General features: G+C 42.9%; 2 protein-coding genes and 2 non-coding genes across 4 annotated transcripts in view; 3 read left to right on the forward strand and 1 right to left on the reverse strand.

Moving 5' to 3' along the window:
- Tcp1 (t-complex 1) lies at nucleotides 1–8,823 on the forward strand. The gene is made up of 12 exons (XM_021149256.3): nucleotides 1–231; nucleotides 1,378–1,463; nucleotides 2,011–2,139; nucleotides 3,294–3,391; nucleotides 3,759–3,869; nucleotides 4,228–4,409; nucleotides 4,971–5,097; nucleotides 6,372–6,547; nucleotides 6,891–7,014; nucleotides 7,483–7,675; nucleotides 7,796–7,959; nucleotides 8,525–8,823. The coding sequence occupies exons 1-12, from the start codon at nucleotides 168–170 to the stop codon at nucleotides 8,739–8,741; spliced, it is 1,671 nt and encodes a 556-aa protein (XP_021004915.1). The 5' UTR covers nucleotides 1–167; the 3' UTR covers nucleotides 8,742–8,823.
- Nucleotides 3,530–3,666, forward strand: LOC115029778 (small nucleolar RNA SNORA29). Its single transcript, XR_003835344.1, has one exon. It is a non-coding gene; the product is annotated as a small nucleolar RNA SNORA29 (small nucleolar RNA).
- Nucleotides 7,072–7,199, forward strand: LOC115029775 (small nucleolar RNA SNORA20). The gene has a single exon (XR_003835341.1). It is a non-coding gene; the product is annotated as a small nucleolar RNA SNORA20 (small nucleolar RNA).
- LOC110283775 (acetyl-CoA acetyltransferase, cytosolic-like) overlaps nucleotides 8,702–12,428 on the reverse strand; it is a 15,370-nt gene continuing 11,643 nt past the window's right edge. The window contains exons 6-9 of the mRNA XM_085832787.1: nucleotides 11,676–11,798; nucleotides 10,740–10,894; nucleotides 9,537–9,647; nucleotides 8,702–9,095 (exon numbers count right to left, since the gene is read on the reverse strand). Coding sequence (XP_085688913.1) covers nucleotides 8,925–9,095; nucleotides 9,537–9,647; nucleotides 10,740–10,894; nucleotides 11,676–11,798 — 560 coding nt within the window. The 3' untranslated portion in view covers nucleotides 8,702–8,924. The remainder of the gene's footprint in view (nucleotides 9,096–9,536; nucleotides 9,648–10,739; nucleotides 10,895–11,675; nucleotides 11,799–12,428) is intronic.

Consider the following 12,428-nt stretch of genomic DNA (forward strand, 5'->3'; position numbering starts at 1 on the left):
CGGTTGGTAGAGCGTGGAGAGCGGGCAGGGCGTGTTACCCAGCAGGCCCCGCGGCGTCGCTCGGGCCTCTCCACGCCGTGGTCCCCGCCGTGGTGGCCGCTCTCCGGTCTCAGAGCGGAGCTATCGGTTTTCTGCGGCCGTAGTGAGCTTTGCTTCGTTTCCTGAAGATGGAGGGTCCTTTGTCCGTGTTCGGGGACCGCAGCACTGGGGAGGCGATCCGCTCCCAGAATGGTAAGGGCGAGAGAATGGTAAGGGTCCAGCTCGCGGCGGCGCAGGCCGAAGCCCAGCCGCGGTCGATAGGCCGGGGCTGTCCGCCTGGCACAGTGAAGTTCCCTCAGGAGAAGCCCAGCCGTCCCGGGTCCGCCCTCACTAGCGGGCCGGCTCGGCGCCATTGCGCCCTACCGTGTAAGGGAAGAATGTTCGAGAATGCACACGGCTGGGGGAGGCGCTCAGGATGGGTGTGGGCGTCCGTGCCCCAATACCTAGTAGAGGAGCTCCAGACAGACATGTCCGCCACTCCCCTCGGCTCCTTTGTTGGGTTCCAGGCCGGTTGGAGCATCTCTGACATAGCCAGAAAAGCGTAGCTTTCACCGGTTCCATTGGCCCTTGAGAAGATGCTCATAGAATCTAGGTGGCTTTTGCGTTGCTTCCCTTCGCTGGTCTGGTTCTTGGATGCCCAGAATCTGCACGGCTGCTCCCCCAGTAAAACGTAACGGAATGCAAACTGAACGTTATTAAGCGATACTTTAGCTGCCTTTATCGTGGTTATACGAATGAGCACGTGGTTTGCTGTGGTTGAATTTGTTCTTGAAAGCATTCCCTTGCAGGAACCGTGTTCTGTGTTGTGCTTTTTTTTTTAAACAGCTCTCTTAGAAATTACTACTACTTTTCCTGGTGAACTATCTAATATTCTTATTAAAACTTGCCAGAGTCTGAAGAGGAAGGCTGAGCTGTACCTTAAAGGGTTTTTTCCCCCTAGTGTAGTAGTAAGGAATGAACTTAAGATTGCTTATAATTTGAGGCATTAAAATCTTTACAATCGGCGATATACCAATACTCAATATAAAAAAGAATAGTTAACCTTCACTGGTCCTTAAGTGTTTTGGTTTGGTTTGGTTTTTGGTTTTTCGAGACAGGGTTTCTCTGTGTAGTCCTGGCTGTCCTGGAACTCACTTTGTAGACCAGGATGGCCTCAAACTCAGAAATCCACCTGCCTCTGCATCCGGAGTGCTGAGATTAAAGGCGTGTGCCACCACACCCGGCTTGATTTTTTTTTTTTTTAATAGTAATTACAGACTTTAGATTTTAGCAAATCATAGGTAGTTGAGTGTCTTGGTTTATGCGTTGTTCTAATTAGTTTTCACTGTTTATCTACAGTTATGGCTGCAGCTTCTATTGCCAACATTGTTAAAAGTTCTCTTGGGCCAGTTGGCTTGGATAAAATGTTGGTGGATGATATTGGTGTAAGTATATATCTAATTGTTCTTGCTTGCCTTGATAAAGATACATTGTTTTAAGTTTCAAAAAAATCTTTGGCAAAGTCTTTTTTTTTTGATTTTTAATATTTTTATTACATATTTTCCTCAATTACATTTCCAATGCTATCCCAAAAGTCCCCCATAGCGCCCCCCACTTCCCTACCCACCCATTCCCATTCTTTTGGCCCTGGCATTCCCCTATATTGGGGCATATAAAGTTTGCAAGTCCAATGGGCCTCTCTTTCCATTGATGGCCGACTAGGCCATCTTTCGATACATATGCAGCTAGAGACAAGAGCTCCGGGGTTCTGGTTAGTACATCATGTTGTTCCAACAATAGGGTTGCAGATCCCTTTAGCTCCTTGGGTACTTTCTCTAGCTTCTCCATTGGGAGCCCTGTGATACATCCAATAGCTGACTGTGAACATCCACTCCTGTGTTTGCTAGGCCCCCAAAGTCTTTGTTTTTACCTGAGTATGGCATCCTAGAGCTTGGTTTCTGTGTTGACCACTTATTCCTTCATATTTCTCAGGATGTAACCATTACTAACGATGGTGCCACCATCCTGAAGTTACTGGAGGTAGAACATCCCGCAGCCAAAGTTCTGTGTGAGCTGGCTGACCTGCAAGACAAAGAAGTTGGAGATGGAACTACCTCAGTGGTGAGACGCTACCAGGAAATGGCTAGAGAATAGTCAGCTTATTAGAGTTGAGTCCATGAGAGAGTCATACTCTAGGTCAGAAATCAGTCACCTTTTAAGGCAGTCTCACAAACGTTTGAAAATTAACCATTGCAGCTAGTTAGTGCAATTTAAGTAAGGGAAGAACAAGGTGATTAAATAAATACAAGCTTGTTTTAAATACTGGAGTCTCGTGAATTTGGGGCCTTATTTTAAACCTACTTACCATGATGATGTTCACATGTAGAAAATGTTACCAGGTTTGGACTTTTTTCTTTGTTGTTTAATAGATACTTTTGTATTTTAAATGTGAACAAGAAATCTTTGGAATTCAAAATAGAAATTTGCGGAAGTTAGTTTGCTACCATATAGTGCTAATGGCTAGTCAGCAAACATGGCGAATAGTGTAACATTTTGTGAGTTAACCTGCTTAAGTAGTAAAATACTGTTTGGTGAGGCAGATTTTAGACCTGGCAAAATAAATGGTGAGGGAAAAGTATTTATAGACTTAACCTTTACTATGAAAGAATTGACTCTGTGTTTTCTAAGTAGTGAAAATGGACTTTATCTAATTTGTTCATAGACAATGTAACTTAAAAATAACCTTAATTCCACTCAAAAGAAGAAAAGTTTTTTGGAGATTTTGTTTTGTTTTATTATTAAGAAAACTGGTTTTTCACAGTGTTCTCTATTTTAAATGATCTTAAGATTTTATTGAAATTACTGGAATAATACTAGTCATTTCCATTGATTGCTATCTAGCTCTTGTTGCACTAAGTCTGTAAATGTAATGGATATAAATTCTGCTGTATTAGATTTTTAGCATTTTCTGGCTTTTCCAGCTTGGACCATTTCCGTAGAATACTTTTAGGTTTTTTTGAGACAAGGTTTCTCTGTGTAGCCCTGGCTGTCTTGGAACTCACTTTGTAGACCAGGCTGGCCTTGAACTCAGAAATCCTCCTGCCTCTGCCTCCCGAGTGCTGGGATTAAAGCACAGAATACTTCCTGGTGATTCTATGTTGTGTTTTCAGGAAGTTGCTACTCACTTGTCTACTGTGGTATTCTGCTTAATAATCATGTTTTCCTGTTGTGCATATTGAGTGCCATGCATATTTAAAGCAATGCTTGATCAACAGGTAATCATTGCAGCGGAGCTTCTGAAAAATGCAGATGAGCTAGTCAAACAGAAAATTCATCCAACATCAGTTATTAGTGGCTATCGTCTTGCCTGCAAGTAAGATTGCTTTCACAGAACATGTTACTTTGTGTAATAGTAAATTGTATCTTACTGTTTTAACTAAGCGTTAAGTTGGAACTGTTGTATCTTAGCATTCAAGTGTTCACCTAGAGTACCGAGCTAGCTCCGTGTACTTTTCCCATCTGACTACCACATTTTCTCCTAATAGAGTTTAGTGGCTATGCTTATGGGATAGATGAAAGGTGCCATGATCTGAAGAGGGGGAGCCGTCCTGTGTCCTTCCTCTATATGAAATGGCTGAACAGAAACCATTCCCTGTGATATTTGACAATGTGTTAAATGTGGTGAGATGCAAAACTTTGGAGTGGTGTGTTTCTATTTTTCTTTTCCACACTCTTAACAGGGAGGCGGTGCGTTATATCAATGAGAACCTAATTATTAACACAGACGACCTTGGAAGAGACTGTCTGACCAGTGCTGCTAAGACATCCATGTCTTCCAAAATTATTGGGATGTATCCTTGAATGTTCCTGGCTAGTTTGGCCCTAACCCCTTTTGCTCCAAAAAAATGACTTTTTAAACTTTTTGGAATGTTAGTTTTCTGCAGTAAAATTTAAAGTGCCATTTACTGCAAGTTGATCTTATTAGAGAGAAACAACTGATCCTGCTACCACCTTTCCAACATTTCTGTGGTGAAAACTGCATTTGAAGTACAGGTGGTGCTGGTATATATGCACAAGTCACTTTGATTGTAGTTATAATACTTTTCCTCACTGGTGAATTATTTTGCTAAAAGTAAGTCTAGTTGAGTAGATTTTTGGTCCCTGGGCCTTTTGTTTTGTTGTTTCAGCTGTCCTTAACTGCCGTCTCAGAAATGGTGATTACTTTGCTAATATGGTAGTAGATGCTGTGCTTGCTGTTAAATACACAGATGCCAGAGGCCAGCCTCGCTATCCAGTCAATTCTGTTAATATTCTGAAAGCCCATGGGAGAAGTCAGATAGAAAGCATGCTGATCAATGGCTATGCACTCAATTGTGTGGTTGGATCTCAGGGTAAGTGGGGTTCTGTTATTTACAAATCAGAGTCACTCTCTGGTTTATATACTATACTCTTTTTTTTTTTTTAAAGATTTATTATATGTCAGTACACTGTAGCTGTCTTCAGACACTCCAGAAGAGGGCACCAGATCTCGTTACGGATGGTCGTGAGCCACCATGTGGTTGCTGGGATTTGAACTCTGGACCTTCGGAAGAGCAGTCGGGTGCTCTTACCCACTGAGCCATCTCACCAGCCCTATACTATACTCTTAATGAGATCAAAATGTTGTGATAGGTGCTGGCCTAGAGGCTCAGATATTTGATTCTATCATTAAGTTATGAGAGGCAGGCAGGTCTCTTAATTTTCAGGCCAGCCTTGTCTATCTAGTGAAACTTTGCATTTAAAAAGAAAAGGAGATGGAGGGTATGGGGGACTTTTGGGATAGCATTGGAAATGTAATTGAGGAAAATACATAATAAAAAAAAATATTTTAAAAAAAAGGAAAAAAAATTATGTGTACTTGGGACCAAAATTAATTAACTAACTAATTAACTAACCTTTTTATTCATTTATAGGCATGCCCAAGAGAATAGTTAATGCAAAAATTGCTTGTCTTGACTTCAGCCTGCAGAAAACAAAAATGAAGCTTGGTGTACAGGTGGTTATTACAGACCCTGAGAAATTGGACCAAATTAGACAGAGGTAAGTGGAGGGGCATGTTCTTTTTTTTTTTTTTTTTTTTTTTTTTTAAGTAAAATAAAATAAGGACTGGAGAGATGGCTCAACAGTTAAGAGCACTGGCTGCTCTTCCAGAGGTCCTGAGTTTTAATTCCTAGCAACCACATAGTAGCTTACAGCCATTTGTAATGGAATCCAATGCACTCTTCTAGTGTGTGTCTGAAGACAGCTGCAGTGTACTCATAAATAAAAAAATAAATAATAAAGTAAAATCAAGGATTATGGTCATCATGGTGTAGCCTCTTGTCACAAACAAAACTGATATCAAATAAGTACAAACTATCAAGTGTTAGATACTGTGTATGACTGGTAGAGCGTTCACGTAAGACTGCCTCTGTAGCACAGTAGGACACAGTGCTGACTGTAGCTGCAGTGACATCACCCTAGCAGACCGCTTTCACTTCTTCTTACTTTCAGGGGACTGCTGTTGTATGATTAAAGTATGTCTGTTATGTACATGTAACATAGCTTAAATAGGCATTTACTGTCTCATATTCCATAGAACATCATATGACTGCCTCTTGACTTGTAAATGCCCACAGATTAGCCAAGCAGTGGTGGCACATACATTTAGTCCAAAGAGGCAGGGGCAGGTGCATCTCTGAGTTTGAGGCCAGCCCAACTTCAGGAGTCTTTTGCTGTATCTGTCCTTGATACATTCTGTACCTCTGGTTTCTGTCTCTGAAGTCTTTCATCTTTCTAGTCATTTTCATGATAACAACTTAGGCCCGCTTGAAAGAAATATTTTGACTATCATAGCCTCAGAACATAAGCATCTTTGCCATCTATGTTTTAACATACACTTACATATCTCAATATTCTTCGTTTTGCGGTCTTACATAACTTCTGTTGGTTCAACTCTGAACTATTTTCTTATCCCACTATGTGGGGCTCGATTTTCTGTCTTGTTCCTGTCTTGGCTTCATACAGCTTTAGCGATGCAGTCTTGAGATTGTTAATAATAAATCTCTACTGCATCTTCAAGATAGGAGAAGGTGCAAGGGTTTTGTGTTTTTTTGTATTTTTTCTTTTTAAACTGCCCATAGGAACTCAAATAATAGAAAGAGCAAAAGTTATTCTCAAGTCCTGGAAACTCACATAAATTGGACTGATTTAACCTCTGGGTTTGGTGAGAAAGAATAGTTAATGTAATTTCATGTATAACCAGTGAAAGATAACAGTGCATTGTTTAAGAACCTGAAGTTGCTAATTTTGGTTTATTGAAACATTCTCTGTAGAGAATCAGATATCACCAAGGAGAGAATTCAGAAGATCCTGGCAACTGGTGCCAATGTTATTCTAACCACTGGTGGCATTGATGATATGTGTCTCAAGTATTTTGTGGAAGCTGGTGCCATGGCTGTTAGGAGAGTTTTAAAACGGGACCTGAAGCGTGTTGCAAAAGCTTCTGGAGGTACGTCCTGGCCTGGCCTGGCCTGGCCGGTCACGGGCTGCTCGGAGATAGATGTCACTGGGTCAGAAGGGTTGGAGTGAAATATTGACACTAAATTTCAGAAATATTTTTCCTCTTTGCTGTGCTCTACTAGATTTACAGAGCCATTTTCTAGGTAGTTGAAAACGTTCTTTAATGCTGAAGTTATTGGAAATGAGTAAACTAAGGTATTTATACCTTGAAGGTGGCAGGCAGTATTGTCTTGGGTTACGGTGGTGGCTTGTCTGGAACCTTGAGATAATGCACTGATTTTCCATATACTAAAACTATGAGGAAAAAAATGTATCTTACATGACTCTTACAGCAAGTATCCTGTCTACGCTGGCCAATTTGGAAGGTGAAGAAACTTTTGAAGCGACAATGTTGGGACAAGCGGAAGAGGTCGTACAGGAGAGAATTTGTGATGATGAGCTGATCTTAATCAAAAAGTAAGAACTGCTTTTGTAAGTTACAGAGCAATGCAGATTGCGTTGTAAAAAGAATTATTTCCCATTAATTTGCTGCTCTAGTCTGTCAGTGATAGGAGCGGTTATACGCATGGGATAAAACAATATTGGGCCACTGTACATGGAGATGAAATGTGTTTTGTCTCTCGTACATGGTCTAGACATTGTTCCTGGTGCCTTATGTCTAAATACCTTTTTTTTTTCCTTTGTTTTTTTTGAGGCAGGGTTTCTCTGTAGCCCTGGCTGTCCTGGAACTCTCTTTGTTGTAGACCAGGCTGGCCTTGAACTCAGAAATCTGCCTGCCTCTGCCTCCTGAGTGCTGGGATTAAAGGCGTGCGCCACCACGCCCGGCATGTCTAAATATCTTATTAGTGGGATTTAATCAAGGGTGTCTGCAGTTAATGTTTTCACTAACAAAAATGCTAATAGCCTCATGTTTGTTCTTTGTAGTACTAAGGCTCGTACATCTGCCTCAATTATCTTACGAGGAGCAAATGATTTCATGTGTGATGAAATGGAGCGCTCTTTACATGATGCTCTTTGTGTGGTGAAGAGAGTTTTGGAGTCAAAATCTGTGGTCCCAGGTGGAGGTGCTGTAGAAGCTGCCCTGTCCATATACCTGGAAAACTATGCAACAAGCATGGTAAGGCTGCTTTCAAAGGCATAGGGTGTGGTGTTGGGTTCACAAGTAGGGTTTTGCCCTGTCAGGCCCGCTGTAGGCTTTGACTCCTTTCGTATGCACACCTCGTGGTTTTTTCCTTAGGGATCTCGGGAACAGCTTGCTATTGCAGAGTTTGCAAGATCTCTGCTTGTGATTCCTAATACACTGGCAGTGAATGCTGCCCAGGACTCCACCGACCTGGTTGCCAAGTTAAGAGCTTTTCACAATGAGGCTCAAGTTAACCCGGAACGTAAAAATCTAAAGTGGTGAGTATATGATTTCCTTGTGTTCTAGTGTCAACTTGCATGGTTCTATTGTAAGTTCATAATAGTACCTTTGTCCCTCCCTCCACCTTTTAGAAATATATGAAGGGACTTGTCACATACTGAAACATCACAGGCATCGTTTTCATGATATCATCTTTACATAATGGTGGCTGGTTTTTTAGTGCTCTGCCCTAGGTGTCACGACTCTTGGTCCCATTCTGACTCCTTGGCTAGTCTATAGAAAGGGCCAAGAGGATGATATTGGGGTAGGGCTTTCTCATTTTAGGCAGCTCTCAGCTTACAGTGAAGACAGTTTCCGAATATTGTATCTGTAGACACCCTGGTGTTTATAAAGATAGCATAAAGTATATTTACACCAACCAGAACAGTATGCCACATGTCACTATTTGCTAAGTGTTCAACAGATGAGGTTTCTCTGCTACACTGTCAGCTATTCTACTCCCAGAGGCAGGCTTGTTGGAACTCCCACAGTCTTTTGGACTAGAATAGCTGGAATACCCCACCACGTTAATTTGGTCACTGAATCCAATTTTCACCTTTATAGGATTGGTCTTGATTTGGTCCATGGGAAACCACGAGACAACAAGCAAGCAGGGGTGTTTGAACCAACCATAGTTAAAGTGAAGAGCCTGAAGTTCGCAACAGAGGCTGCAATCACCATCCTTCGGATTGATGATCTGATAAAATTACACCCAGAAAGCAAAGACGATAAACACGGAAGTTATGAAAATGCTGTTCACTCTGGAGCTCTTGATGACTGATTGGATTTCCCTCTTATTTATAACAGTGTCAGGTGCAATGTCTCAGCCTTGGGTGTCTCACATTAAAGTACAGCAAGCTGTCCACCTGGGTTCCTGTCCTCAGTTTGGTCCTCTGGTTTCCCTTTCTGCTTAGTGTTGCACTGATTTAACAAGAACCGTCCAAGGTGGTGGCTGGCATGCAGTTCACCCTCTCTGGACACACATTGCGACTCCCATCCCACCCCCAATGCACAGGGCTGCAACACCACGGGTCCCACCCACTCTCTCCAGGGTGTGCAGCAAGGTCACTAGAATCCTGCAGCCAGATGCTCCCAGAGGGTGGCCCAAGGCAATGGCTCCTCCATCGATGTTGACCTATAGAGAAGAAGAGCCTAAGTCAGTCCTCTGTGGACACAGGCTCGTGCCTGTTTTATATATAAGTCTCCCCACAGTGTTATGCTAGCAAACCATCCTTTCAATCAAACCCAACTTTCACTGTAAAGCTTAGGAATAAATAGGCCTGTATGACACCTGCTGGGTTTCTCTGTGTGGCTTTGGCCTTCCTGGATCTCACTCTGTAGACCAGGCTGGCCTCCGACTCAGAAATCCACCTGCCTCTGCCTCCCAAGTGCTGGAATTTAAGGCGTGCACCACCACTGCCTGGCTCCTGTCTTTTTTTGTTTCTAGAATGTCCCACTAATTCTGATGTGAACTAACACACTCAGTTATTTACTGTGAAAAGTCAACACCTGGCAGACGCAGCCTTAAACATGGATTGTGCAAGTTCACTGGCAAACACGACTTCATGTTGGTTACCTTCTCGGGGTTTAATCCAAGTTCTTTAGCTATTGCAACAGAGAGAGCTGCATAGGCTTCATTGATTTCAAACAGGTCAACATCTTCCAGGGACCAGCCTGCCTTTGCAACCTACAAAAAACAAAAGGAATTTGAATTAAATCATTAGTAATTGACAGCTACAAGATGTGCCTCAGTGGTTCCTGACTATAACAAGGGTTGAAGAATCTTATTTTTTTATTTTTGGTTTCTTACAAGACAGGGTTTCTTGTGTAGCCCTGGCTGTCTTGGAACTCACTCTGTAGACTAGACTGGCCTTGAACTCAGAAATCTGCCTGCCTTTGCCTCCCAAGTGCTGGGATTAAAGGCGTGTGCCACCACTGCCCGGGGGTTGAAGAATCTAAAGCCAGCATAATGTTCCCAGAAGAGCATTATGGTGGGCTCCTTTAGTGACTCCATAGTGTAGAGCCTCTCAAGGTCCAGTGGCATACCCATACTCTCAGCATTTATGACATGGAGACATCTCATTTGAGGCTACAAAGAAAGCTCAGCCTCAAAAGCAAAAGGATGTCATCTAAAATGTCCCTAAGGTGTTGGGTGTAGTAGCACATGCCTTTAATCCCAGCACTTGGGAGGGCAGAGGCAGGTGGATTTCTGGGTTGGAGGCCAGCCTGGTCTACAGAGTGAATTCCAGGACAGCCAGGGCTACACAGAAACCCTATCTCAAATAATTAAAAAAAATATATTAAGTCCCTAAGGTACAAAGTCCAAACTGTCTTCTTATTGCAGGTAATATAACACTTTATTTTTAAAAAGCTTGAACTGGCAAAGTAACTACAGATGAAGTGCTTTACATGGCACCAGAGTCCAATCCTCTAAGAAACCCAGGCATGGAGACTTGGAATCCCTGTGTTGGGGGGGAGAGGTCTTAGAGCTAGGTGGTAGCAAATGGAACCTGGTAGCAGAAACAAAGCACATCCTTACGTCTTCAGAGTGGAAAGGTTTGTTAAAGAGAGCTTAGTACAGAGCAACACTACACTCAGAAAAGCATATTAAAGGTAAGGTCACTGGTGATGCGCACCTGTAACCCACCAGCTGAGAGTACTGCTGGAGGAGCAGAAATTTAAGGCCAGCCTCTACACTGAGTTTGAAAGCACTCTGGGCTTCCCCAAACCCTGTCACACATATCTCCACCAACACACACACATTGCTAAAGAGACTCACAGCTTGCTTTATGGCTGGAATTGGTCCTACTCCCATAACCGAAGGCTCCACACCGGCTTGTGACCAGGACACTATTCTTGCTAAAGGTTTCAGCATCTGACTCTCAGCTTCTGTCTTCTTCATAAGAACCACAGCAGCAGCACCATCGTTCATTCCTGAAAACACATGACCTGGTGTCTACAGCACTCCTTTCCTTCAGGTATGGACCCAGGGCCTGCTTCCCACCTGCAAGCATTAAGCTACTGACATCTTGCCAAAGGGTTCTGTTTGCTGTGATCCATCAGACTTTAGTAAAGTTAGAAATAGTCAAGTCAAATGTGATAATCGGCCATACATTATGATAGTCCCGCAATAACTGTGTGCTTATGGGGATGAAGATCAAAGAAAACCAAAAAGTAAGCCTGGGTCACAGGGACTGGGATTCCTGGAATTGGAGAAATAGGAAGTGGATGAACATTGGAGGGCTTTGTTTTGTTTTCAGGCAGTGTCTCACTATGTGTTCCTGATTAGCCTACATTTCTGTTAGACCAGGGTAACCTGGAAACCACAGAGACCCACCTGCCTTTGCCTTTCAAGTGCTGGAAGTACAAGTGTGTGTTTTTGTGGGGGGTGGGGGTGGGGGGGGGGTGAGTGTCCTGACAGTTTCTCTGTAACAGCTCTGGTTGTCCTGGAACTCAATTTGTAAACCAGGCTAACATCAAATTCAGATGTAGCCGGCGTTGGTGGCACACACCTTTAATCCCAGCAAAGGCAAGCAAATTTCTGAGTTCAAGGGCAGCCAGGTCTACAGAGTGAGTTCCAGGACAGCCAGGGCTACACAGAGAAACCCTGTCTCGAAAAAAAAAAAAAAAGGAATCATCTTGTGTAGAAAGACGTATTCACTTGGTAGACCTTACCAGAGTTGGTATTTGCCCCAGTGCCCCTCAGAACTCATACCTGTTGCATTAGCAGATGTGACAGTTCCTGTCCCATCAGTAAGAAAGTAAGGTTTCAGCTTGCCCATGGCTTCAAGGTTACTCCCATGACGAGGAAATTCATCGATTTTCATTTCAGTAAGACCTGCAGAGAGCAAAGCCAGTTGCTTGAAATGAGTACAGAGAAGGCAGAGTTCTGGGACTGGGGACTTCTCAGAAACAAGGAGTGACATTTGGAAGAAAGGTCTATGACCATTACCCACTTCCATTCGAGCAGAAATTGCTAGAATTACTGCATGCTCTCCCATGAGAACTCTTCATGAGACACTCACCCTGTGTTTCAAATCCTCAGCCCTTCCTAAGGACAGCGGCTCTTTGTATTGTATGGACACAGGTTTGGGTCATTGCATTCATTCATCTAGTTACAACTGAGTGGGTCAGAAGTGGAGCAATCCACCTTGTCTGAGCTGGGCACGAATGTCAGATTCTGCTTCAGATCATGGTGAATGTGTCCTTAAGGAACTCTAGAGACTGGTTAGCATTTCTTCAGCAGCTCATTAATACCTGTAACTCCAGCTCCTAGACTCCAAGGCCTTAAGACGGCCTCCAAGGGTATTCACACACATGTGTGCATATACACTCAGAGATAGACAGAGATCCTAAAAGTGTCCCCTTTAGAATGTGAATTTAAGAGACATACAAGATCAACTAGGTGAACAGATGCCATTCCTGAAAGGTTTGGAAAGCTGTTTTCTTCTGATAACCACAAACTGAT

Source organism: Mus caroli, unplaced genomic scaffold (genome assembly GCF_978045245.1).
Source record: "Mus caroli unplaced genomic scaffold, Mus_caroli_1 scaffold_18, whole genome shotgun sequence".
Classification (NCBI taxonomy): Eukaryota; Metazoa; Chordata; class Mammalia; order Rodentia; family Muridae; genus Mus; species Mus caroli.

Bases quoted from the DNA above. Each gene is read 5' to 3' on its own strand.
- Tcp1 (XM_021149256.3), top strand. From the start codon at position 168: ATGGAGGGTCCTTTGTCCGTGTTCGGGGACCGCAGCACTGGGGAGGCG. The intron at 2,140-3,293 runs GTGAGACGCTAC...CTTGATCAACAG, and splicing joins GAGATGGAACTACCTCAGTG to GTAATCATTGCAGCGGAGCT. The intron at 7,015-7,482 runs GTAAGAACTGCT...TGTTCTTTGTAG, and splicing joins GAGCTGATCTTAATCAAAAA to TACTAAGGCTCGTACATCTG.